The following is a 25,926-nucleotide window of genomic DNA, read 5'->3' as shown; positions in this document are numbered from 1 at the left end:
CCAGGGTAGTTACTGTATGGTAGGTGTCTCACCTTTTATCCAGGATGCTCTTTATGTAGCATGACTTGCTGCCTATGCTGTGTATTTAATTATACACCCATGAGAGTGGCTGTATACTATAGCCAGTGTGGATTTTTCACATTCTGCAATATTAAATTGAAAGTACCCCCATGCCATTCTGATGCTTCCCATAAGCTCATTTCAAAACAAAACCACAAAACTTACAGTCCTGAACTCATAAACGCTTGCTTAACAACCTTCTAAATTTTCATGGCGATGCACAAAACAGAGAATAGAGAGTTCAAAGTCTAAAAAGAGGAAAAGAACCCAGAGCCCTTTTGGACTTTTTCCCTCTGAGTTCTCATAATCTGTTGAAATTCATTAAAAATCAGCCATGTTCACAGAGTACCTGTAATCCTAATACTGACCTTGCCCCATACTCTGACCTTCATCTTCTGCAGTTTAAAATGTAAAAAAATGCCTGGCTGATTTTTTAATTAATTTAAGAAATTTTGGCTGGAACCCTATGATAGTGTCAGGCATGGTCAGTAAGAACTAACTGTCAGAGTTCTAAAAGCCAGACTCACAGCTGCTAGGCTTGGGTGATTGGGGCCACACCCACACCAGACTTTGATTTCACTTGAGACAGTCATGGCTTCCCTCAGAGAATCCTGGGAAGTGTATTTTGTGAAGGGTGCTGAGAGGAGATTCCTGTTCCACTGAGAGAGCTCCAGTAGCCAGACTGGTTTAACAGTCAGCTACTCTGATAGAAGGTCTGTGAGGGGAACAGGGCATCTCCTAGCAACTCTCAGCATCCTTTACTAACTACACTTCCCAGGATTCTTTGAGAGAAGCCATGATTGTCCAAAGTGTAATAGAGGCCTGGTGTGGATGTGGTAGGGACAGCTTTGGTTTAAATGTGGGTGGGAGGCTACATGTACCTGCTGTAGAATAAAAAGGTGGGGGAAACCCTGAAAAGCAATGATATTGTTCACAATGTTTTCCTTTTGGAATCGAAAGGGGCTTCCCTTCTGCCCAGTGCCCAAACACCCAATCTCCTCCCCTCCCTGCCCCTCCCCCAGGTCAGTGTTGGATTACGACCTGGGAGATCAGGGTTTGGATCCCCACACAGCCATGAAGCTCACTGGGTGACCTTGGGGCAGTCACTGCCTCTCAGCCTCACAGGAAGCCAATGGTAAAACCACCTCTGAATACTATTTACCATGAAAACCCTATTCAAAGGGTCACCATAAGTCCAGTCGACTTGAAGGCAGTCCATTTCCATTTTCAAACATGATTGCACAGGAATAAATCCCATTGAACTCAAAAAGTATGCAAATGATCAAACACCCTCCCTTCTCCTCCCTCCTATCCCCTCCCTCTTGCCCCTTCCCCCTTCTTTGCCCCTCCCTCCCCATCCTCTTCCAATCCCCTGAGCAACACCATATGCTCAGAGGTACGTTACCAAATTCTTCCAAGCTACACAGCAAGTGGATTGGACTGTGAAAGACCAGCCCAAATTGTGTTTGCATTTTTTACGAATTTGTAGGGCAGTCCAATATCTCAGAGAAGAGGTCAGGTCTCCTGCTCCCCTGGTGCATTCACATAGCTACCCAGTTTCCCTGCTTTTAAAAGTTTGATAGAAATATGTTGGCTATAGGTATGTTCTTAAACAGCAAGGTCTTTTTTGCCTGTTAGTGAATTTCTCTGCTTTTTAATCTGGGAGGTAAGAAATGGTATCCTGTGCAAGTTTGCTGAGAATGGATTGATAATTTGCATGCTTATTGAGTTCAGTGGGATTTACTCCCATGAAACACCATGAGGGAGGAGAAGAGGGAGGGAGGGCTGCAGTGGGTAGGAGGAGAAGAGGGAGGGAAAGATGGGAGAGGGAGAGGGGAAAGGCAGGTCTGATCATTTATATGCTTATTGAGTTCAATGGGATTTGCTCCCATGCAATCATGCATAGCATAGGGGGGAGGGGAGACAAGAGGGAAGGAGGAAGAGGGGCAACAGGGAGGGGATATGAGAGGGGGGGAGCGGAGGCTTGATTATTTGCATGCTTTTTGAGTTCAATGGGATTTACTCCTGTACAATCATCTTAGGATAGGTGAAACTGACCTGGGAGAGGGGCAGGGACAGGGTAGGAGGGAAAGGAGTAGAAGGGGAGGGAGGGAAAGAAATTAGGCAGGCGGGTACTGAGCAGAGGGAAAGCTTTCCTTTCCAAAAGGAAAACACTGGACAGTATCATTGTTTCTCAGGGTTTCCCCCACCTTTTTATTCTACAACAGGCACATGTAGTCTCCCACCCAAATTTAAGCCAAAGGTGTCCCTGGCAACATCCACACTAGACCTTATTTCACTTTAGACAGTCATGGTTTTCCCCAAAGAATCCTGGGAAGTGTAGTTTGTGAAGGGTGCTGAGAGTTGCTAGGAGATGCCCTATTCCCCTCACAGATACAATCCCCACAAGAGGGGCTGACTGTTAAACCACTTTGGCCATTGGAGCTCTGTCTGGGGAATAGGAGTCTAACAAGTCTCAGCACCCTTCACAAACCACGCTTCCCAGGAATCTTTGGGAAAAGCATGACTGTTTAAAGTGGAATAAATATCTGGTGTGGCCCCCTGATTAGCCAAGGCAAACAGCTGTGAGTCCGGCTTTTAGAACACTGGCCGTTGGTTCTTACTGAGCATGCCTATACTTATCATTGACTCCAATGTTAAATTTCTTAAGTTAATTAAAAATCTTCCAGGCATTCTTTTTTAACTTTTAAACTGCAGAAGATGAATGTCAGAGTATGGGGCAAGGTCAGTAATAGGATTACAGGTACTGTGTGAACATGGCTGAATTTTAATTAATTGCAACAAATTATGAGACCATTGACAGAAAAAATCCAATAGGGGTCTGGCTTGTTTTCTTGTTTTACTCTTGATTCTCTCTGAGTGTTCTGTTTGAACTCTTTATTCTCTCTGAGTGTTTTCTGTATCGCCATGAAAACTTAAAGGGTTATTAAGCATTTTTGAGTTCAGGACTATAAGTCTTGTAAGATTTTGTTGTCAAATGAGCTTATGAGAAGCAGCAAAATGACATGGGGGTACTTCCAATTTAACATCGTGGAATGTGAAAAATCCATGTTGTCTATAATATATAGCCCCCAAAATAAACCACTTACATGTATCCCAAGCTAATGGCAAATTAAAATTTAAAATCAGTGCAAAAACCCTGAAATTACACCTCACTCAACATGTTTTGAAAGACCCCCCCACATACACAAAATCCCTCCCTTTTCTTGGGAATTTGTGCAATATTTTCTGCATTCTGTTAGGCTGTTAAGAAGTTCCAGTGTGAAAACTATTTGTCAGAACAGTTAACATGCACAAGGAAAGTAAAACAAATGAGATGCTTTCTAATTTCTTCATTTAGCATCTGCCATATTTGTGGCATCACACAAACTAAAAGCTACCAAAATTAAAGTATTTCAAAAATTAATGCTCTAGTGTTGCAGAATTGAATGGCGTATGTGAAATTTACTCTCTTGAGCTGAGATTGACCACTACCTTCTCAGCAATCTGGGTCTAGGACTCTTATGTCCCCAAGAGAAAGCTGGGCAAGCTCCAATTGTGCAGGATAAAGATTGTGACAGAAGTGCTTTTCTCCTTGTGAAGGGAGGAGATACCTCCTGGTCATTTTTTAAAATGGGCTTTCACTTTAATAACCTGCACTACTACCCACTGCTATGGTAGTTGGCCAAGAGTCTATAAATAGTAGTGTCTATGAGCAAAAATGTACTGCTTATATCCCATTGAAATTAATGAGACAGAGGGTTGTAGCCAATGTAGTGCTAAGAAAGCATTCCATCAGTGCAAGGATTTCTGCTTGCACAATAAAACTCCCTCTGTATGCTTCTTAAATCTGTTCTAGGGACAGATATGGGGAGGCTGCACAGGGTAAAAGGGAAGCAAGTCCCACTGTGCAAGTGGAAATCCTTGTGCTGACAGGATGCATTAGTTGAATACTGCCCAATTAAATTATGACTAATGGGTTCTGTTTACATCAGTGGGACTTAATCCCTTGTTTGCTCCATTATATGCAAATGAATAAAATCCACTATATTTGTGGAATCTTGGGGCTTAGATAATTCTCAATAGGATTCTGTTTGAAAGCTGGAAACCCTGCTAGATTCTTCCCTTAAATATGAATAAAAGGGATAGGAATTCCCATTAAGTCTGACACTTCATTGTATTGGGTAACTTTCTGGATATGCAGCTTCTCTTCAAGTCTTCATGGCTGCCCTAGCTAGAGCCTCGGACAAGTACTTGCTACAGCAACTCCACGTACTGACTTGCCTCATTGTTAACAGCCAGTCCAGAAAGCTGCCAAGTCTTCTCACACTTGTTTACCAGAACAGAAGCATTTATTCTTCTACTGCTGTCAATGCTGTGTTGCTGCATTATTCCCAGCCGTGGAACAGCAAGGTGGGGGCTTTGCCACCTGGCTCAGTATGAACTGTTTTGACTGTGCTCTGCCTTCAGGGGTTACTTGTTTCCAGGGGACAGAGGAAACAATTTTCAACTCCCAGGTGCCAGTGTAATGAAATTGTCCCAGTGAGGATTTTGTGTACACAAGCTGCAGAAGCAAGAGAGAATTCCACAGAGTCTTTTTTGGTGATCAGAGCCAGGTGTGAAATTGAATTGTGGATTGAGTTTTTCTGCTCTCTTCCCCCCACCCCAAAAGTACTCCCCCCCCTTTTCCTGGCTTTAGGATGGAACAAAATCACACATCTTCCACCTCCCTACCCCTTCTTTGCTGCTGGGTTGAGAATTAGATCCTTGTTAACGTCTTCTCCCATTAACAGACATACCTAGGAACCAATCAGCATGAAAAGGGAGTGTTAGCTACTGAGGAAATCTTCAGTGCCTGACTCATCTCCTTTCACTCAGATTGGCTCCAATCAGCAGGAAAGGGCAAGGAAGCATGTTAGAAGACTGTTTTCAGTGGCCAACACCCTCCCCTTTCATACTGATTGGCTCATCAGATGTGGAGACACGGGCCCTGCTGGGACCCGGCTCCAAAACAGGAAAGGGTCTAACATCCCCACCCAGACCCAGCCCTGCTCATCTGTAGGTGCATCTTACAGAATGAAGTGATCATGTAGAAATGTTTCTGTCCAGGCTGGCCCTGGGAACTGCATACTCTAAACAATGTGCGCAAAAAATGTGTATGCATTTTGTTGGGCTGATCCCCACTACCAGCCGTCCCCATGCCTAAACCAGTAATATTGTGTAGTATGGAAAATACCTGTCAGTACATTCATTACTCGTGTAGTTGGGCAAGTAGTGTAATCCTAATGGCTATTTAATTGATGAGCAACACAAGTCCCCTGACCTTTTAAATAAAGTGTTAGTGTCTTATTTCACCCCCCTCCGTGTAGCTATAAGGGGTAATTACCTGCAAACCTACCCCCTCTCCCACCTATTTGGTGGTTGCCTTTTCTGGATCAATCTTCTACCCAGATTTTTATCAAAAGTGAAAAGCAGCAATCTCCCTTTTATTCTTTACCTACAATAATTGTATATCATTGTAATTGTAAAATGTTACTTGAATGTTAACTAGTATTTCTTTTAGGAACAATTCTAAATTGCAGGGCTACTTCATAATCACCAACTTACTGTAACTATCGGCATTTCTCTTTTTAAAGGTTGCTCATACTTTACGGGAAACAAGATATAGTGTAGAAGAGAATCCTGGCCAAATGTGAACTCTGTCTCACGTTAACATCTTTTATATTTATTTATTTATTACATTTCTGCCCCGCCTTTCTTTTCATGATTGAAACCCAAGGCAGCTTAGATATGGTTCCCAAGGGGTCTCCCATCCACGCACTGGCCACAACTGACCCTCAGCAGGGTGCTGGCCTCATATGCGTTCATGGTGTGTGTGTGTGTGTGTTTTCAAGCATACTTTTGTTGCCTTTGTTCTTCGTTTTTTGACATATGTTAAGGCTGCACTTTTACGTGCTTACTTGAAGGCAAATATTTTCACTAGGAAATACAGTGGTTACACTGCACTGGTAAACTGAGGGACTCTGGCTGACAGCTGAATTAAGAGTAACATACATAATTTTTTTTATTGGAAAGTATATGGATACACCTTGAAGTACTCTGAAAGTTATTTCCAAAGAAATGCAATTGAGGACCCTCTTCCCTTTAACCAAAGCATTTGTGAGTTATTAGCTATGTATTTTCATTCATTGAAGTACAGTGCCAAACAGGTGGCTGGTAAGATACTTTTCTTTGAAAATCTGAAACATTGGATCTATGCTCTAAACCAGTAATTAATGTGTCGATTAGGTAGAACTAAGGAATTATTTTCTGTTAGAATAAGCCAATTAACAGGACTCAGAAAACCACAAAGTAAACAGTATAAGAAAAAACCAGCACCTGTGCACATTCAGTGGACAGAGGCACATTAGTTTCTCTATGGTCGTTCAATGCAGAAATATAGAATTATAACCTTGGTTTCAATTGTATAGAAAATAGAATGGACAAGCAATAACTATGGCAAGCTTCCCAGCATCTCAATGTGAAGAGAAAAAACTATAAAAGCATTGCTACAATACAAAGAAACAACCATGGGAAGATGGACCAAAAGCACACCAGTGATCCAACAAGTTCTTCATCATTTGGAAGGTAGGCAGACAGACTTCACTTGATTGTGATAATAGAACAGTACCTCTGTAAGCAACTTACCAGAAAGCAGCCAGATGTTCCACGCAGTCATTTACCTGAACAGCCTCTCTTGCTGTTGTCAATGCTATTAGTCAAGGAGGATTGGCTGTACAGCAATACTAACTGGTCTCGGCCAAATCATTCAACACCTCGTGGGTTATACAAGGAATACAATTTAATTGTGCTACATTCCAGGCTGGTTAGAAGGATAACAGGTTTTGATAGGTGCTTTGGGAACTAAGTAAGGCCCTAAATCAGGCATCATAAAGTTTGCAGCATTTCTCTCTGGCAAATTAACTGAGAGGCCTTTGGGGATGATTTTGATGTCATTACTCCTGACAAAGAAAGCTATGTAGGAGCAATTTAGGTCAGAAACTGCAGTTTGGTTGTGTTTTTCATGGACCTATGGCATGCAATGATATTACCATGAGCTGCTTTGAGTACAAATTAAAATGCCACATTTGAATCTATATAAATAAACCTCTCATAATTTGAGTTAGAAATGCAAAACATCAACATGCTAGAAGGCAAGAAACAGGAAGATTCAACTCATTTCTGTCTAGCAGTAGGGGATAGAAAGCTGCAGAAGTTACATGGTTAGACAGCGGCAGTTGCTCTTGAAAAAAACACCCTTTCATCTAAAACCATGGGGCTATATACTTCAGGAAGTTAAATTCTCATTACCTTAATGAGGAAACCATAAAATAGTCCTTCATGTCCACAATCATAAGACATGGTGTCTAAGATAGCAGGCAGGAGGATGTGCGTAAATCGTCTTTGACATCTTACAGTGCAATCCTATATGCGTTTACTCAGAATTAAGTACTACAGAGTTTAATGGGACTTACTCTCAAGAAAGTTTGCATAGGATTGCCACCTCAGCCTGGTTTTTGTTAATGAAAGGGAAGAAAGAGTTGTGCCCAGAGTCCAAATTATCCCTGAGCTCACACTTAGTGTTGTCTTTTTCCTTCCCCATATTTGGTGAAGGACAAAGCAGGCAAATCAAATTGCTTAATGACTAAGTCATTACAAAAATAAACATTTAGCCAATCAAAGCAAGTACCACAAATCTCTTTAAAATGTGCTTCTCTGAACATGCTACTTTCTAACTAAGTATAGATCACAGCGAACATATCTTATAAGCTTGGCAGAACTCAGCTTTTTAGGAACTCCCTACCTGTCCACTGCACCAATACGTGCATTTTTCTTTATGACATCCTCAGACCCAGCAGGACAGAATGGAAATCAAGTCTCTAGGAGAGATCACATTCTAAGCATAACCATGTCTGTTTCTGAAAATGTATTATAGTTTACCCTGCAAAAGGGGTGGGGGAAGGTGGAAATGACAGAGTTGTTTGGTACTATACTTTTGCAGTGACAAACAACAGAGCAGCCTACATGGCTGCATTACAAAGTGACATCACCACATACATTTTTTTAAATATAGGTTTCCTTTAGAGTAATAAATATTTCTTGTTTTATCTTATGATAGAGCAGCAACATTTGAGGGGAACAGAGGAAAGAATTTTGGACGAAAGGCCCCTAATTAAATAACCCTAGAGAATTAGGATTCCTAATTCGTATTTACAACTGTTGACTGTAAACACAGCCTACAAACTCTGGATCTTCTCCAAATGCCACAGAACATGTCTGTGCTCTTGGGGAGGCAATATAATGACACACACTCTGTTGGCCTGTGGTTTACTTTGAAACTACACCAGGCCCCTCATTTCCTGTTGCCACACACAGTGTGCAACATTGTGCACCTTGTTTAGGGCACTAAAGGTGAAAAATGGCCCCTTGCCCTAACATCTTGATTGCAGCCACTAAAGACAAGCCAATTCTGCATAGCTGTTGTTTGAACTCATACTGGCAGAATCTGTCCAGTGCCCACAAGACACTTAATATTTAGTCAAGAGTTCTTTCTGCTTGGTGTTACTGCAGATGCAGCTGAAAGACTGTCCTCTGAAAACCAGATCCTAGAACCCTGTTGATGGAGGAAGAAGCACTGGAGTCTCTCAACACTGATGAGAGAAGGGAAGGGTCTTGATCTTCTGGTTTCCTAATGCACCATATTAAACACAAAGCTCACACTGGTAGAAAAGTGAGTCATACTTTCCCAAGGACAAGGACAAGGACAAGTTTGAAGAGAGAGTCCACTGTTTCTGCATCTGACAGAGCAAAGCAATCAATGCCTACTAAATTGGGGAAGGGGACACACGAACAAAACAAGACACTAAGGGAAGAAAGACAAAATGTATGGGCTTCCTTTTCTTAAGTAGTTCAATGCTGCTGTAGAAGGGGCTCAGTTTTACTGTAAAGTCTCTACAAAGGCATCAAATTCTTTGACGTTTTTCTCATGGACAGCCAGTTTCTCTGGTAGTGAATCCTGTAAAGACAAAGAAAATTTCTGAGCTGTTACATTAGCCTAATTTGAAGGCAACTTCGAATCAATCATTTCAGCACATTTCTTCCAAACTCTGTAATGCTGTCAAGCTCAGCATCCCGATCTCCCAACCTGTGTGCACAACTATCCAGGAAAGGAGAAAAATACTGTTAACAGAATTATCATCTGAGTTCAGTGGTGGTGTGTGAGACAGAGAGAACGGACCATTGGTATCACCTGAAAGGTGGTTTTCCCAGGTATCATGCCATCAGGAGGATAGTATCGCCACCTAGTGTCCAAAGGCAGGAATGCACAGGAGTCAGGACTTCTGGTGAGATCCCCAGTCCATTCCAGATGACTCGCATTCAGGATCTGTAATCAATCCGGAAGAACAACTTGGAAAACAGGTTAGTCAGAAGGAGCAGCATCAACGAAAGGAAAACTCCACTTGACTCCCAATTAAACAACATTAGAAAATAGCCTTAGCCACAGTGAGAAAAACCAATATTGAACTAGTTAAATCAGATAACCATATGTAACTCACAAGTCTTCAAGGAGAACAGGCAGCCCCCCAAATAGGGGAGGGACCTGACCCTTCTGCCTTATGTCCTTGGATGAAAGGAGACAAACAGCGATTCCATCAGGCGAATATCCCTAATCCTTGCTTGGTAAACCTTAAGGGCTCAATGAACGTCCAGAGAGCGCCAGGCTTTCTCGAGGGGGTGCTTTGGACGAGGACAGAAGGAAGGTAACACAATGTCCTGACTACAATGGAAAATGGAAGACACCTTAGGGCAAAAAGCTGGGTCTGTGCGTAGCACTATGGAGTTTTTGTGAAAAACACACAGCTGATATGCCATGGATAGGGCTCCCAGATCAGAGACTCTGTGGGCCGAAGTGACTGCCACCAGAAAAAGCATATTGAAGGAAAGCAGATGCAATGGGACCAATCGCAGGGGCTCAAATGAGGGACACTGCAGAGCCTGCAGCACCTTTTGAAGATTCCAAGACGGGAAGCAATGAACTACTGGTAGTGAAAGAAGAGATGCCCTCTTTAGAAAGTGCTTGACCAGGGGATGAGAGCCGAGAGGGGCCTGGCCAGGCTGTGCTGACAAGATGGATGAGATGGCCAAGGCCAGTCTGCACAGGGTATTTGGCTGCAACCCCATGGAAAGTCCCTTATGGAGGAAGTCTAGCAGGTGATGGACTGTAGCTGTAGATGGACAAACCTATCACTTGGAGCACCACTTCATGAAGGCTGACCACGTGCCTTGGTAAATGCAAATGGTGGAGGGACATTGGGGAACCAGTATGGTTGCAATTACGTCCTTAGTCAGCCCTGAGATTGTCAAGTGATACCGCTCAATGTTGAGGCTGTTAAGCTCAACCACTCAGGATCCAGATGCACAACTGGTCCCTTGGAGAGAATGTCAGGTTGCAATGGAAGATGTCACGGATCTTGCATTGAGAGGGCTACCAGCACTGAGAACCATGGTCTGTGCGGCCAGAAAGGTGCCAGCACAACCACTTGGGTGCATTCTTGATGAAGTTTCCGGATGGTCCGCTCCAGCAAGGGAACTGGAGGGAAGGCATAGATGATCCCTTTCAGCTACAGCGTGGACAGGGCATTGACGGCCTCCACCCCCACATAATGGCATCTTGCAGAAAAGCACAGGAGTTGCGCGTTCTGTGGCAAAGCAAAGAGGTCTGCTGCTAAGGGTCCAAACAGACAATGCAGCTGCAGGAACACCTTGGGATGGACGTTCCACTCCCAGGGCTGGACCTGCTGCAATGTTTAGTTCACTGCTAAGATGCTTGGCCTTCAGGGAGAGTAGGTGATGCTCAGCCCAGTCAGCCTCCACCAACTGAAGGATGCCTGCAGGAGCAGAGAAAGTGGTAGACCTCTGTGTCTGGAATTGGCAATGTCCAGTTGGAACAGTAGGAGGGCCCACTGGAGACGTCAGGTGTGATGCCAGGCCCAGGGAACAATGTGAATGGCAGAGATGAACAGCCTCAGCGCCTTGGCAAGAAACATGACATCCACCACTCTCTGAGACCGAAGGTGATGAGTGGTCTGGATGGTATTGGTTATTCTCTTTGGGGACAGAAAGACCATTGTGTGAACTGTGTCCAAAATAGCCCCCAGGTGCTGAATACGTTATACTGGATGGAGGTGGCTCTTGTCCAGATTGATAAGGAAACCATGGTGTCTCAAAGCTGCTAGGGTGCACTGCACATGCTCCTGAGCCTGATCCCTGGTAGGCACCCTTACCAGCAGGTTGTCCAGGTAGGGATGTATGTGTATGCACTGGAGCCTGAGGTGTGCTATCAGGGTCACAACCAGTTTTGTAAACACTCTTGGGCCTGAAGAAAGACTGAATGGTAAGGCCCAGAACTGAAAATGGTGCTGACCATAAGTGACCTGCAGAAAGCGCTGATGGGCAAGTAACATGGGGACATGATGATAAGCCTCCTTTAGGTAGGTAGAGGCAAGGAAATCCCTTTTGTGAAGGGCCTCTACAATGGATGCAAGGGACTCCACCTTGAAACACCAGCATCTTAGGAAGGTGTTGAGGCTGCCCTCCATGAGTGGTCTTTTTTTGGCCACAGCAAACAAGATGGAATAAACACCTGAGTAATAGTCTTCGGGATCCACTGGCTCTATCTCACCTGTATGGAGAGCAGATGACGTATAGTTTCTGCCATCATGGAGCGCCCTTCTGGCAGTTTGGACAGGGGTGAGGGAAGAAATCTGTGAGGAGGAAGCTCCCGAAATTCTATGGAATAACTGTGAAATATGGAGTCTCTCATCCAGGTGTCCATGGTTATGTGGCTCCATGCGCTGGCAAAGTGGAGAAGCCTGCCCCCATCTGGAATGCATCAGTACTGGCGTTGTTGGCATCCTCCCTGACCAGGTGCTGGTGGATGCTTCTGACATGCGGAGAAGTGGTATTGAGAATGTGTGGGGAAGCGCTGCTTGTTCCAATAGCCTCGTGTGGACTGAAAATCCTGCCCCCTACTGCTAAACCATGGGGTCCAAAGGGATTGCTGGTAGGGATATGAACAAAATCTGTGAACAAAATCTGTGAGCAGCTCAACGGTCTTCTCTCTTAGTAGTGGCCAATATTGGCTTGCTCTTATCCTTGGGATCAACCAGGATAGCCTTGAGGGCTTCATTCCCAAAGAGCAGGGAGCCGGAATAAGGAGCTGTGGAAAGATTAATCCATGCTGTGTTGTCAGCATCCCAGTGGCGTAGCCAAAGTGTTTGACGAGCCACAACCCTGGTAGACATGGCTCTGCGTAGCATCAAGCATCGCATCTGCCATGAACACAGCTGCCTTGTGCAGTTTTACTATAGTCTTTAGGAACCAACCTGGATTGGGCTGAGAGTCCTCCAGAAGCTGATCCAACCACATCAAGGAGACAGCACAGGAGGCCTGGACTGAATATACAGTGGCACCATGGGTCTTCCTGAGTGCAAAATCCAGTCTGAGCTCGGAGGCATCCTTGAATTTAGAATCCCCTTCTTTGGGGAGGAGAGATTTGGAAACCAGACTTAGAATGGGCCCATCTAAGGCAGGAACTTTCAGGAAATCCATAAAAGCAGGAGCTAAAGAGTAGAATTTATTGGTAAAGGCCATCACATGATGAGTCTACAAAGGATGGTCCCATTCCTCCTGGGTCAGTCTGTCTAGCAAGTCCAGAACTGGAAAAGAGAAAACGGTAGACTTGGGGGCCTTACACCCTAGCATCCTTGACAGGGATAGGTGCTGGCTCAGGTTATGGACTGTTCAACCCCAACGTGGCAAGGCCTTCCAGAATAGCGCATGGTAGTTGGAAGCATGAAAAAGACGATGTGAAAAGTCCTCCTCCACATCCAACTCACCGCTTCACTCAGCATCCACCTCTGCAGGGATGGTGAAGGGGTCCAGTGGCTCAGTCTCTGTGTTGGTGGGATACTGAGCCCTGCCCCGAGGAACATCAAAGGAGATTATGACCACTGCTGCCCAGATGGAGAAATTGTATGAAGCTGGGGTGACAACACCAGAGAAGGTCTCTGAGGATCAGTTGACAGAGACCACAGCAGAGCCTCCCTGAATTGGGAAAGGAAGGCTTAGCCCAGAAGGAGCCCCTGCAGGGGAGCATAAAATGACAGGGGGTCCAGGGATGCCTGTGGATCAGGAACCTGTTGAAGCTGAGTACAGGGCTGAGCCTTTGGGACTGGCTGGCGTGGAAGAAGCGTAGGAGCCTTCCCAGATGATTAGTCGGGAAACCCCTTGAAATCCTCATTAGAGGAATCCACAGGTGATCAAAACAGTTACTCTAGCTCTAGATGTTGTTCTTGAGGCTGCTCCGGCATCCTAACCTCTGAGGAGTCTCCTCGGGAGATAGGAGTGCTGACACAGCAAGCCCTCCGTGAAGCTTTCTGTTTGGCTGAGAGGGCTGATTTTTAGTGCACTTTGAATGCTTGGAAGTCTTGGGAACTTTATGCTTATGTGAGCTAGGTGCAGCCAAGGAGGTTGATGAGGTGGATGGCTGCCAAGGTGGCTGTTGCTGCATATCAGAATGCTGCTGTTCAGTTGACATGTTTGGAGGGGCAGCCTGAGATGAGCCAGCCATAGATACACACACACAGTAGAGGGGAGTGGTATCAGGCTTATTTAGATAGAGTCCCAGTTAATCAACACACACACAGGTAGAGGGGTGCAGTGGATTGGTGAAGCCAAAAAAGGACCACACACAGTACAGGGGAGCGGTCTGACCTCTAACTGCAGCCCAGTGCAGCCCAGTAAAATTAACCACCTCCGTGGAGGAAGTGGTTGTGCTCCAAAGCAGCCAAGGAACCAGAAAATAAAACACAGGGTTGTGATTTTTTTGTTTTGTTTTTAACTTTCCCTGCCTTGTCAGAGGAGGAGAGGAGGAAAGAAAAGGGGCACAGAGGCCAAGTCCAAAGACATGACAGTAAAGGAGAGGACAGCCCCTTTTAATTAATTGTTTTTAACAGAGAAAGACAAAAGAAACTAAGAGGAATAGAAGGAGAAAGAGGAAACTCAGAAGGAAAACAACGCAAGAACCATGCAAGGATAAACTCACACAGAGCTAAGGTAAGAGATCCAACCTAGGACAAGGCAGGAATGGACTGGGGATCTCACAGAAGGAGCACCAGAAGTCTTGACTCCCGTGCATTCCTGCCTTTGTACACTAGTTGGCGATGTTACCCTCCTGATAGCATGCTACCTGGGGAAAAAGGAGCAGCAGGTGCATGTGATCTTCGCCTCTGAAAATTGCTGGAACAACTAGAGCACAATTACTTTGTCAGCCTGCTGCTAAGAGATGGCAATGGCAAATTGCAGGGGAATTTTTAAAAAGCCTTGTTGATACAGACCCATGGGCACACTTTACAGAGTTTCGCAGGCCAAAATAAAGGGGCCTTTACCCCTAAAGAGCTTACAATCTAAAATAAACAACAGAAAAAAACAAAAGGAAAGGACAACACTCTTGTGTGTCAAATGCAGTTAAAGGAGCTTGGCTCTAGTTGGGAACAAGGATTAAAGAGTTAACCAAAGACCTCATGGAAAAGATGTGCTCAAAGGAAGGGGAGAGAGGAGGCACCATGTTTAGGTTTAGGATATCCATTCCGCACTCAGAGGAAAGCAAAGGAGAACATGTGAGTTGTGACTGAGTGCCAGGTACCATTTGGAGAAGCTAAGGATGGTGCAATTGTGATGATGGCCACAAGTAGGAATATAATGAAAACCAATGTACGAACCAAAAAAATACATCAAATTTTACTACAAATCCTTTCAACGCAGTAATTAGATAAAATGATTGTTATGAAACATATAGCCAGATGTAAGAAAGCCTGAAATGTAATAAACTCTGCATCCATTCTGGAGCAGCCAATTTATTATTATTTGCCACGTGGCTGAAATGCATTTGCCAATGCTGTACTATTATTTACTTAAACTATGGATGGCTAGTTTATTATTTGATTTCTTCCCTTCCCTTCACTATTAAGACCCCTTATCTTTCTTAACATTCATTTCGTTTTTGTGTTGAAAGACGTTTTATTTTATATTTTGTATTATTATTTATTAGTTGCTTGCCACCCGAAGGTGTCCAAGCAACTTACAACAATGTTAAAAACAAAAACAAATATATAATACTATAAAACAAAACAATAAAACAACACCCCCATGCAGCCATAGGAAGCTTTGGCAGCATACTAACAACAGGCAACATCATCTCAGTCTATCAAATACAGTAGGGCCCCGCTTACTGGCGCTTCGCATTCCGGTGTTCCACTAATGCGGCGGCTTTCAATTAGGGGAAATTCCCTGTTTTAAAGCTGTTTTTGCAGCATTTTGCATCATTTTCGCGTGACACGCCCCATTATTCTCAATGGGTTCCGCTTTACGGCGATTTCTGCTTTACAGCAGCAGTCCGGAACGGAACCTGCCGTATAAGCGGGGCCTGCCTGTACCTGGGGAAAAAGGTAAGTCTTTAGCAGGTGACAAAAAGATGTCAATGAAGGCCATCAGGCGAATCTCACTAGGGAGTGCATTCCACAGATGGGGAACTACTCTTTAAATGGCTTATGTGTAATAATGTACTGAGTAAAATTTGATGTAGTTTATGGTTTCTGACTTATATTCCAAAACACTGAATTGGACATGGACATTTTTCCATCTGTACTGCCTTTTACAAATCCCCCATGTGTTCTCTCTTTCCAGATTGAGCAGTATTGATAGGATCACAACATGGTGTTTGTGTTGTTTCTCACTGAACTGGTGACGCTCATGCAATCACTTTTCAGACAGCACTCCAAACTGTTATGTCCCTGCCAGCTGAGAAAATATTGGCCTTTTAGCAAGATCAAAATGTTGTGGTTTGAGCATAGGGAAAATACAGGATACTCCAAGGAGAAACAATTCCTTGGGAGAAAGTAACCAGATCCTTTACAACAAAATGCAGTAAGTGCATTTGCTGCTCTATAACCTGATCATCTGGAAAGGCTCTTATTGTTTGTGACAGCAGGTACCAGGATGGATGCAAACTAACAACATAGTTTTCCTGTACAGCAAGCTAGAAATCCAATTTGAAATGTATTTTAATGTATGTTTTTATGATGTTTTAAAGTGTTTTTAGTGCTTTTGTTTGCCGCCTTGGGCTCCTGCTGGGAGGAAGGGAGGGATATAAAATAAATAAATAAATATTATTTGTTACATTTGTATACCGCCCCTTGGCTGAAGCTCAATAAAGGCCACACCCACTTAAAAAGAAGCTATAATTACATATCAATTACATCTGATAAGAAGACTGCAACCCTACCTTCCCGCCCATTTGCTCCCACGGGTGATACATGCCCTGGTCTTCTCTCGCTTAGACTACTGTAATGCGCTCTACGTGGGGTTACCCTTGAAAACGGTCTGGAAATTACAACTGATACAGAATGTACCATTGGTCTCACCTGAAAGGTGATTTTCATAGGAAGGGGCCATCACTGTGGGAAATAGTTCCACCTATCGTGCGAAGGCAAGAATGTTTTTGAAGTCAAGACTAGGGACGTCATGCCCCTCCCACTCTCCAGTTCATTCGTAGCGAGTCTAAAAGAGATATCTAAAAATACAAGAACAAGGCCAACAGGCCCGCCAGGAAAATAACATAATAGTCACATGCATAACAACATGACTCTAACATAACTTCATAACATAACAGAACTAAAAGTCTTGACTTCACTCTTACATTTAAATATAATATGGAAACAATAACATGTAACCCATTGATAAAATCGCTAGTCATCCTCCAACTGGGAGGGTCGTGATGGCCCCTTCCTATGAAAATCACCTTTCAGGTGAGACCAATGGTACATTTTCCATAGGAAGTGGGCCATCACTGTGGGATGTACCAAAGCAACCCATATAGGGAGGGACCAACCACATGTTAATCCTCATTAAGAACCTGTTGCAACACTCGTCTGCCAAAAGAAGCATCAGCAGAGGCATAACGATCAATTTTATAATGTCTTATAAACGAGTGTGGGGAAGACCAGACTGCGGCCCTACAAATATCGGCAACAGGAGCATTAGTAGCAAAAGCAGCCGAAGTGGCAGCTGACCTAGTAGAATGAGCTGTTATACTAGCAGGAACTGGCAGCTTCAGGGACTCATATGCTAAGGTAATGCATGCCCTTAACCAACGGGATAAGGTAGGATTGGATACTTTATGCCCCATAGACCTTGGATGAAAGGATACAAACAGAGACTCCGTTCGTCGAATCTCTTGGGTCCTAGACAGGTAGGTCTTGAGAGCCCTCCGGACATCTAACGAATGCCAAGCCTTTTCAAGAGGATGGGTAGGATCCGGGCAAAATGAAGGCAACACAATGTCCTGGTTGCAATGAAAAACTGAATCGACCTTGGGACGAAAGGAAGGGTCAGTCTTCAGCACAACAGAGTCCTTATGGAAGACGCAGAGGTGTCTAGCAGAAGACAATGCGCCCAACTCCGAAACGCGTCTGGCAGATGTGATTGCAATCAGAAACAGGACCTTGAAGGACAGTATGCGTAGGGGCACAGTCCTGATGGGTTCAAACGGAGGGCGTTGCAAAGCCTGCAGGACTTTCGGCAAACTCCATGAGGGGAACCGATGGACAACAGCCGGAGAACGTAGGGCGACTCCCCTCAAAAAACGTTTGATGAACGGATGTGAGGAAATATGATCTCCAGGAGAGGACACTGAGAGAATGGATGACAGAGTAGACGCATGTCGACGTAGAGTGTTGGGTCGAAGTCCCATCATAAAGCCACTATGGAGAAATTGGAGCACCTGGTGCACATTGGCCTGGGATGGATCGTGGTGGTGGGACTGACACCACTTGGAGAAAGCCACCCAGGTATGTTGATAAATGCGAGTGGTAGATGGTCTTCTCGAGGCCAAAATAATATCAATCACAGCGTCAGACAGTCCAGCTGACCTCAAGTGTCTCCGTTCAAACGCCACGCTGTTAGATTGAGCCAAGTAGGGTCCTGGTGCAGTACTGGGCCCTGGGATAGGAGGTCTGGCGTTACTGGAAGTGTCCAAGGATCCATCATTGACATTGCCAGAAGATCTGAGAACCACGGTCGGCGTGGCCAAAATGGTGCTATCAGAACCAGCTGTGCCCTTTCGGTTCGCGCCTTCCTCAAGGTTTTGGCTAACAATGGTATGGGAGGAAAGGCGTACAATAGACCGTCTGGCCACGGTGTTGTCAGAGCGTCCACTGCTTCTGCTGTTGAGTCCAGGTATCGAGCAAAGTACCTTGGAAGCTGGCAATTGTGACTGGAAGCAAACAGGTCGACTGAGAGGGCGCCGAACCGACACTGGAGACGATGGAAAATGGCTGGATGAAGTTTCCATTCTCCCGGGAAGACCTGTTGTTTGCTGAGCCAGTCTGCTGTCACATTCCAAATCCCTCTGAGGTGCTCTGCTTTCAGGGATTGTAGATGTTGTTCTGCCCAGACAAAGATGAGGGAGGCTAAGTCCTGCAGAGGACGAGACCTGGTGCCCCCCTGTCTGTTCAAATGTGATTTTACACACGTGTTGTCTGTTCGAATGAGCACATGATGCAAAGGGAACAGAGACTGAAAATGACATAGAGCCAAGTGGACAGCCTTTAGTTCCAGCCAGTTGATGCTTCGAGATTGCTCTGCGTTGGGCCAAACCCCCTGAACGTACTGGGAGTTGCAGTGGGCTCCCCAACCTATGAGGCTGGCGTCTGTGGTCACGACGGTTCTGCGGGGTTCTCTGAACGACGTGCCCTTGGAGAGGTGTTGAACCTTGGTCCACCAGCGGAAGGAGAGGCGCAGAGCGGGGCTCAAATGAACTTTGCGATGGTTGGAGCTGACAATGTCTTTTTGAAAAGGCAACAGAGTCCACTGAAGGGGCCGAGTGTGAGCTCGAGCCCAGGGCACAATGTGGATTGTGGAGATAAACATCCCGAGCGCTCTGGCGAGAAGCATGACGTCTGCGGATGTTTGTTGCATCAGGGACCTTGCGATGCTTGTGATGGCAGTGATGCGATCTGGAGCCAGGAAGACCATTGCCTGCAGGGTGTCCAACATTGCCCCAAGATGTAGTAGGCGTTGGGTTGGTTGGAGATGGCTTTTGTCGAAGTTGACAAGCCAGCCGTAGGTCTGCAAAACATTGAGGGTGATCATTAAATGATGATGAGCCAGCTCTTCAGACTTGGCCCGTATGAGCAGATCATCCAAATATGGGTAGATATGAACCCCTTGGGTCCGAAGGTAAGCCACTAGGATGAGTAGCACCTTGGAAAATACTCTTGGAGCAGAGGAGAGGCCAAAAGGCATCGCTGTATATTGAAAATGTTGGTGGCCAAAAGCAAACCGAAGAAACTTTCTGTGGGCTATGCAAATGGGTACATGGAGATACGCTTCCTTAAGGTCGATAGAAGCCAGGAAGTCTCCTTCATGCAGACTCTCGGTAATGGAATGGAGAGATTCCATTTTGAACTTGCGGTATGTTACAAAACGGTTGACAAACTTGAGATCCAATACCGCCCTCCAAGATAAATCTCGTTTTGGCACAGCAAATAGGAGGGAGTACACCCCTTCCGATCTCTCAGTTGTGGGAACTGGCTCTATTGCCGCTATGTGCAAGAGGTGATGTATAGCTGTCTGCATGATGTTGTGCCTGGCTGGTGCCCTTGGGCAAGGAGACGGGTGGAATCTGTCTGATGGGGTTGCCCAGAACTCTATGGTATAGCCATAAGTGAAGAGGTCCCTGATCCAGGAGACCGTAGTAAGGCGCAGCCATCGATCTCCAAAATTAAGTAATCTGCCACCTATGGGGATGGCGTTAATACTGCTTGTGTAGGCGAGGACCTCCCCTATATGAGGACGATGAGTTGCCCCTGCGCCCTTGGTACTGACCTCTGCCCTGGAAGCGTTGGTTCCAGGAACCCCTGAATGCGTTGGAATCATAGGGTCTGAAATCGCGGCCTCGTCCTCCTGGCCGCGTTCCTCGAAAAGGCTGGTTAGAACGAAAGGAGGGAAATCGCCTGAAGGGCCTGTGGTCGATGTTCTTGACTGTGGCTAGAACCGGTTTATGGGCGTCTTTTGGATCAACCAGAACTGCCTTTAGAGCTTCCTCGCCGAAGAGTAGAGATCCGGAGTAAGGAGCCTTGGACAGGTTCAATCTGGCCGCTGAATCAGCTTGCCAGTGGCGAAGCCAGAGGGTACGACGAGCGACTATTTGAGTCGTCATGGCTCGTGCCCCTAATTGGGTGGCATCCAAAGTGGCATCAGCCACAAAGGCTGCTGTCTTACGTAATTTCAATAGTGCTCTTTTGAAGGCGACAGGATCAGGGTTATCATCCTCTAGAAGGTCATCCAGCCACATCATAGATGCTCTGGAGAAGATGGAGGCTGAGGCGGAGGCACGCATGGCTAGGGCAGTGGCCTCGTGGTTCTTGCGGAGGGCGAAGTCTATTCGACGCTCAGTAGTATCTTTTAGGTGGGATTCCCCTTCCCTGGGCAAGATAGATCGTGAAACGAGGCGAGCGATCGGTTCATCTATGCCAGGGACATCTAACTTGGTGGCGAAGTCTGGGGCTAGGGCGTAAAGTCTGTCAGCCATGTTCTTGAAGCGTCGAGCTTTGAGTGGGTGGGCCCATTCTTCGGAAGTTAATTTGGCAATTGGGTCCGGCACCGGGATGTAGTGTTCAGTAGGTGCAGGGGATTTGAGGACCTTGGCCCCTTTGAGAGCTGGAGCGGACGAAGTTGAAGGTGCAGTCTGGAGACCAAGGGTGTGAAGTACCCTACGTGCTAGCGGTTGGTAATCTGAGGTATTGAACAAGCGATACGATGTATCCTCCTCATGATCTGAATAGTCGCTCCAGTCGTCTCCTTCAACATGGTCAGTGAAAGTTGACTCCTCCGCATACGAGGCTTCGTCCGTACATCTGCCTCTGGCTACATCAAAGGGATCTGGTGAGCAGGAAGGATGAGCAGCATGGAACGCACGTTGGTCCATGTTGAGTGGGGGTATGGCAGGAACCTGTGGTAGTGACTGCATTCGTGTGAAATAAGCCAGCATGGCTTGGAGTTGGGAGAGGAAATCAGGAGACAGCTGCAGACCAGATGCGTGAGATGTATGTGCCTGGTGGGCTATTGGAACAGATGTCTGAGGCGGTAAGCCAGAGGTAGGTTCGTTAGGCGAACCGTGAGGGGGAAAGCCAACAAACTCTTCCTCGTCAGAGGCCGTAGCAGGAGAATGGAAAATATCACTTATGTGTGTCTGTGCTGTGGTAGTTGTTGGCACAGAGACATAATGAGGGCGCTTTGGTTTACTATGGCTGGAAAGATGTTTTGTCTTAGCCAGTGCTTTGGCATGTCTGGTCTTAGACGTGTTAGTATGTTGTGGCTTGGCTGATTGTGGCATGTCTGGCTGATCTGGCACCATGTGTGTTGATGGTGACATGCCTGGCTATTCTGCCATCTTATATGAACCTGGGTGCAGTACACTGCCACGGAGGGGGCAGGATGTAAAGACCCGAACTGGCACAGCGTACTACCACGGAGGGGGTAGGATACACTGGCAGATGGCGAATGCACTGCCACAAAGGGGGCAGAATGCACAGAAGTATCAGCGTTAATATAATATAGGCTGTTTAGAGTAGGCACACTCAGATTAGTGCTGTAGGCTGGGTTTTTGGCTTGTTCACGGCCCCATAGGGGGCAGGATATGTAATGTAAATCAGATTTAATACAATTCAGCCACTGATATTAAAGCTCCAGCCTTGATAATGTAATCCAGCCACTAGGATTAAAGCTCCAGCCTTGATAATGTAATCCAGCCACTAGGATTAAAACTCCAGCCTTGATAATGTAATCCAGCCACTAGGATTAAAGCTCCAGCCTTGATAATGTAATCCAGCCACTAGGATTAAAGCTCCAGCCTTGATAATACAATCCAGCCCACTAGGATTGGAGCTCCAGCCTTGATAATATAATTCAGCCACTATGATTACAGCCACAGTAAAGTGTGTAAATCAGTTGTGTGTAAATTAGTCAGCAGCACATATACACAAACGTATGGATAGATAGTCTGTAGGGGAGGTATCTGATAATAAGGGGAACAAAAAGGGCGGGAAATTCAAATTCTGAAAGAAGAAAAAAAATGGCGCCCAGAGAAAAAAGGAGCGGGAAAAAAAGGCAGAGAGGGAAGAAGCAATGGCGGCCGTCGGAGGCGAACTGGAGGAAGGGCTGCCCAGCCGATCTCGCCAAAAACCGCAGTAGTGGCTCCAAAAAATCCCCGGAGAAAACAGGTAGGGGAAAAACGGCAGCCACCGCAGAGAGAGCCGCCGTCGCGGTCTGTAAAGCCCTCAGTGGGATTTAAGCCACGTTGCGAGGGCGATCTGAGGCAGAGGGTTAACGGCGGGAGCCGCAGCTGCAAGCTCCCGCTGAGATCGGATAAGCCGCAGCCGCGGCAACCGATCGGGGGGGGGAGAGGTTAACAGCGATCAGGATCAGAAGCGATCAAAAGGGGAGAACCGCAGCCGCGGTCCTTGAGGGAGCCCCCTGGCTAAAGAGACAACTGAGCGGGGGGGGGGGGCTAGAAACTGCCAAAACGAAGAGAGCCGCAGCCGCGGTCTCAGAGGGAGCCCCCAGTCAAGTAAATAAAAATAGATTGAATAGCTCTGAGGGAAGGGTGAGGAAGCCTCAGCCGCGGTCCCTGAGGGAACCCTCAGAGGCTAAACACAAACAGAAAGAGAGAAAGGATTTAAAGACAGATACGAGACTTAGCTAAATGCTATGAAAATTCCAATCTTGTTCGTACGAAGGCAAGAATGAACTGGAGAGTGGGAGGGGCATGATGTCCCTAGTCTTGACTTCAAAAACATTCTTGCCTTCGCACGATAGGTGGAACTATTTCCCACAGTGATGGCCCACTTCCTATGGAAAATGCAGCGGCACGTTTGATTAAGAACAGCCGTCGTCGTGATCATATCACTCCGGTGTTAGTGGATCTGCACTGGCTACCAGTTGTTTACTGGGCCCAATTCAAGGTGTTGGTGTTGACCTTTAAAGTCCTAGACGGTTTCGGCCCAGTTTATCTGAAGGAGCGCCTCCAGTATCACCAATTATGCCGCCACACAAGACCTTCTCTCGGTCCCACCGGTTAAGATAGCGAATTCCCTTCCTCTCGACCTTTGCCATGCCCCTTCCTTGATAGGCTTCCGCCGGGCCTTGAAGACCTGGCTGTTTAGGCAGGCCTATGGGATTTCTGGGGTGGGTTAGTTCTTAATATTGGTATTATTAATTATTGTTGTGGTTCTTATTGGTTTTATTGTATTTTATTGTGTAAATGTACGTCGCCTAGAGTGGCCGTTAATTCGGCCAGATAGGCGACTCAAAAATAAAATTTTATTATTATTATTGTAACAGTCCCTGGGATGCATCATATCTAATACAACACACCAGCAGCTAAGCTCAAATGTCATTGACAGCTGCTGCAGGCAAATATTAAAAGGGTCTATCTTGTACAGTAGGGCCCCACTCATACAGCGGGTTACGTTCCGGACCCCCGCTGTAAAGCGGAACACATTGACTAACATTGACCAAAATGGTGCCCGACGGCAAAACAACGCCATAAAAGCAGAACAAGCGCTGTAAGAGCGGGGCCTTTCTGCAATTGACAACCGCTGCATTAGCGGAACGCTGTAAAGTGAAGCGCTGTAAAGCGGGGCCCTACTGTACTATGTTTATTTCTACCTTATTTCAAAGGTTTTGGGTCTGAGGCTTAGAAACATCACATATTATAACAACATATTTATGTAACACTTCAAAATGCTAAAGTAATTCATATACGCTATCTCAGGAAATCTTACAAATCCTCTGTAAGGTAGGTCAAAAAAAAAATGCGGGGTGGTGGTCTGAGGCTGGGGAAAAAAGTAGCCTGCCTAAGTCCAGGTATTTTCATAGCACTTATGAGGTGAAATTTGAACTGCGGACTTTGCGGTTCGCAGCACAGCCTCTTGACAACACTATAGTAGTTCTCTAGCATACTATTTAATGAATGGCCTGTTTGACAGGTCCTCTCAAATGAGGCATGTTCAGTAAGCTGGTTGTGGAAAGGAGCAATGTCCTTAGCAAATTGAAATCCCATTTTTTGCGTACCAGATCTTCTGCCATGGACTGAGCCCCAATGTCAATGGAGAGGCTGCTGAGCTGAGGAGGATTCTGAAATTCACGGTAGAATGTACCCAGGTCCATTGGGAGGATGTCATCCTTAGAAAACGCTGGTTTCTAGAATTAAATGAACAAATATCAGTCAGCTCTACATAGATAGCACAACAGTGCTCTTTTCAATATCATCATCAGAGAGATGTATTTATCCATTGCCAATGAAATACATTTCCTTGTTTCATCCGGTGATAACACAATGTACAGCATATCCTTGATAATCAGTTTCATTTATTTCTAATTACAACTGGTTATCTGGCTATTCTCTGGATTGCATATGCACCTCTGTTGTAGAACGCCTTCTCAGATGCTGCTCTTTGCTGGTACCACACAATAATCTGGGTGATGTAGATAATCTGTTGGGTTTAATATGGAGTGACAATCTTGTGAAAAATCCCACTTTTGGGAAGAAAGGTTCTAGTCTTATGAGTAGAACTCATAAGTTCCCATGAGTACAACAGTTTCAGGTCCATCAAAAGTGTCAGTATGCTGAACGTCCTGCAATTTTCTAGTGCAAAGAAAGAAGCTCAATCTCTCAATATTTTGGGGGCATGTCAGTACACGTCAGCTTTTTGCTGAAATGTCATCTATTTTCATGGTCTTGATTTAGTATTTAGATTCGGACACTGAAGTAAAGGATTGCAAGTGCTTATAAAGGATTGCATGAACTTACAAAATCTACCATGACAAAATCGTCATGAATGTTCCCACTGCTGCCACCACTGGAGCCCACTGAATGTAGGCTGCCCTGGAGGGGAGAGTCAATTTCTGGAGAGTCAGGAGGATTCACCTGTTGAAAAAATCCAAATGTTAGCCCAAGAAACCCAAACACTGGCACAAAGGAGTTAAGTGGATGTCAAAAGTCAGCAAACGCAGGCATTCCCTGGGTTAGGGAATCCAAACCTTCACAAAGCAGGTCTGGGAAGGGCTGGCATTTCTTACCATGGGGTCATTATCTTCCAGCTCAGTGTTCTTGGGAGCAAACATAGCAAAAGGAACGTCCAAACTGGCCATGGTTACCTAGAGAGGTTCAAAACACATAAACCCAAATGTCTCAGTCAAATGCTGCTCTTTCTACCCTGCATGCAACATCGCATTGCAAATATAAGAAACAACAAACACATCATAGAATTTTAGAGCTGAAAGAAGCTTAAGAAACATTTTTTTCCAACCTCCTGGTCAATTCAAGACTCTTGCAATTTCCGTATCCCTGACATAAAGTCACCCAGTGCAATTAACTTAAATTACCTGGTTGATAGGTTTGTTGACAAAGGCTCCCACCTTCCGCACAAAGATAGTCTCCAAGAGATCATGTGGCGATCCGCTTTTTCCTTCACTGCTGTTAGATACAGTTTCTGTGTCCTCACTGAGACAAAGAGAGAGTAAAATTTACTTCCTCTTATTTTTCTTACTCTGCACTGGCTCTGGGATGAAGTGCTATTACATGAAAGTGTATTATTTATCCCACATTTTTACTCAAAGTACAAAGCCAGTATACCACACACAACATATACAATGTAACTTAAACTAAAACAAGCCCGGAAACAATTAAATGCAACAATTTAA

At 45.4% G+C, this 25,926-nt stretch overlaps 1 protein-coding gene across 4 annotated transcripts in view; it reads right to left on the bottom strand.

Moving 5' to 3' along the window:
* Positions 1–6,099: 6,099 nt before the first annotated feature.
* Positions 6,100–25,926, bottom strand: part of ATG13 (autophagy related 13) — a 68,717-nt gene continuing 48,890 nt past the window's right edge. For all 4 annotated transcript variants that reach the window (XM_061610894.1, XM_061610893.1, XM_061610895.1 and 1 more), the window contains 5 exons: positions 25,609–25,726; positions 25,303–25,380; positions 25,034–25,150; positions 24,295–24,423; positions 6,100–9,115 (listed from right to left, as the gene is read on the bottom strand). In XM_061610894.1, the coding sequence (XP_061466878.1) occupies positions 9,038–9,115; positions 24,295–24,423; positions 25,034–25,150; positions 25,303–25,380; positions 25,609–25,726 (520 nt within the window). In that variant the 3' untranslated portion in view covers positions 6,100–9,037. The remainder of the gene's footprint in view (positions 9,116–24,294; positions 24,424–25,033; positions 25,151–25,302; positions 25,381–25,608; positions 25,727–25,926) is intronic.

This window comes from Rhineura floridana, chromosome 2 (genome assembly GCF_030035675.1).
Source record: "Rhineura floridana isolate rRhiFlo1 chromosome 2, rRhiFlo1.hap2, whole genome shotgun sequence".
In the NCBI taxonomy this organism is placed as follows: Eukaryota; Metazoa; Chordata; class Lepidosauria; order Squamata; family Rhineuridae; genus Rhineura; species Rhineura floridana.
Note: the sequence above shows the minus strand (reverse complement) of the source record. Positions and strands in the feature narration are given on the sequence as shown.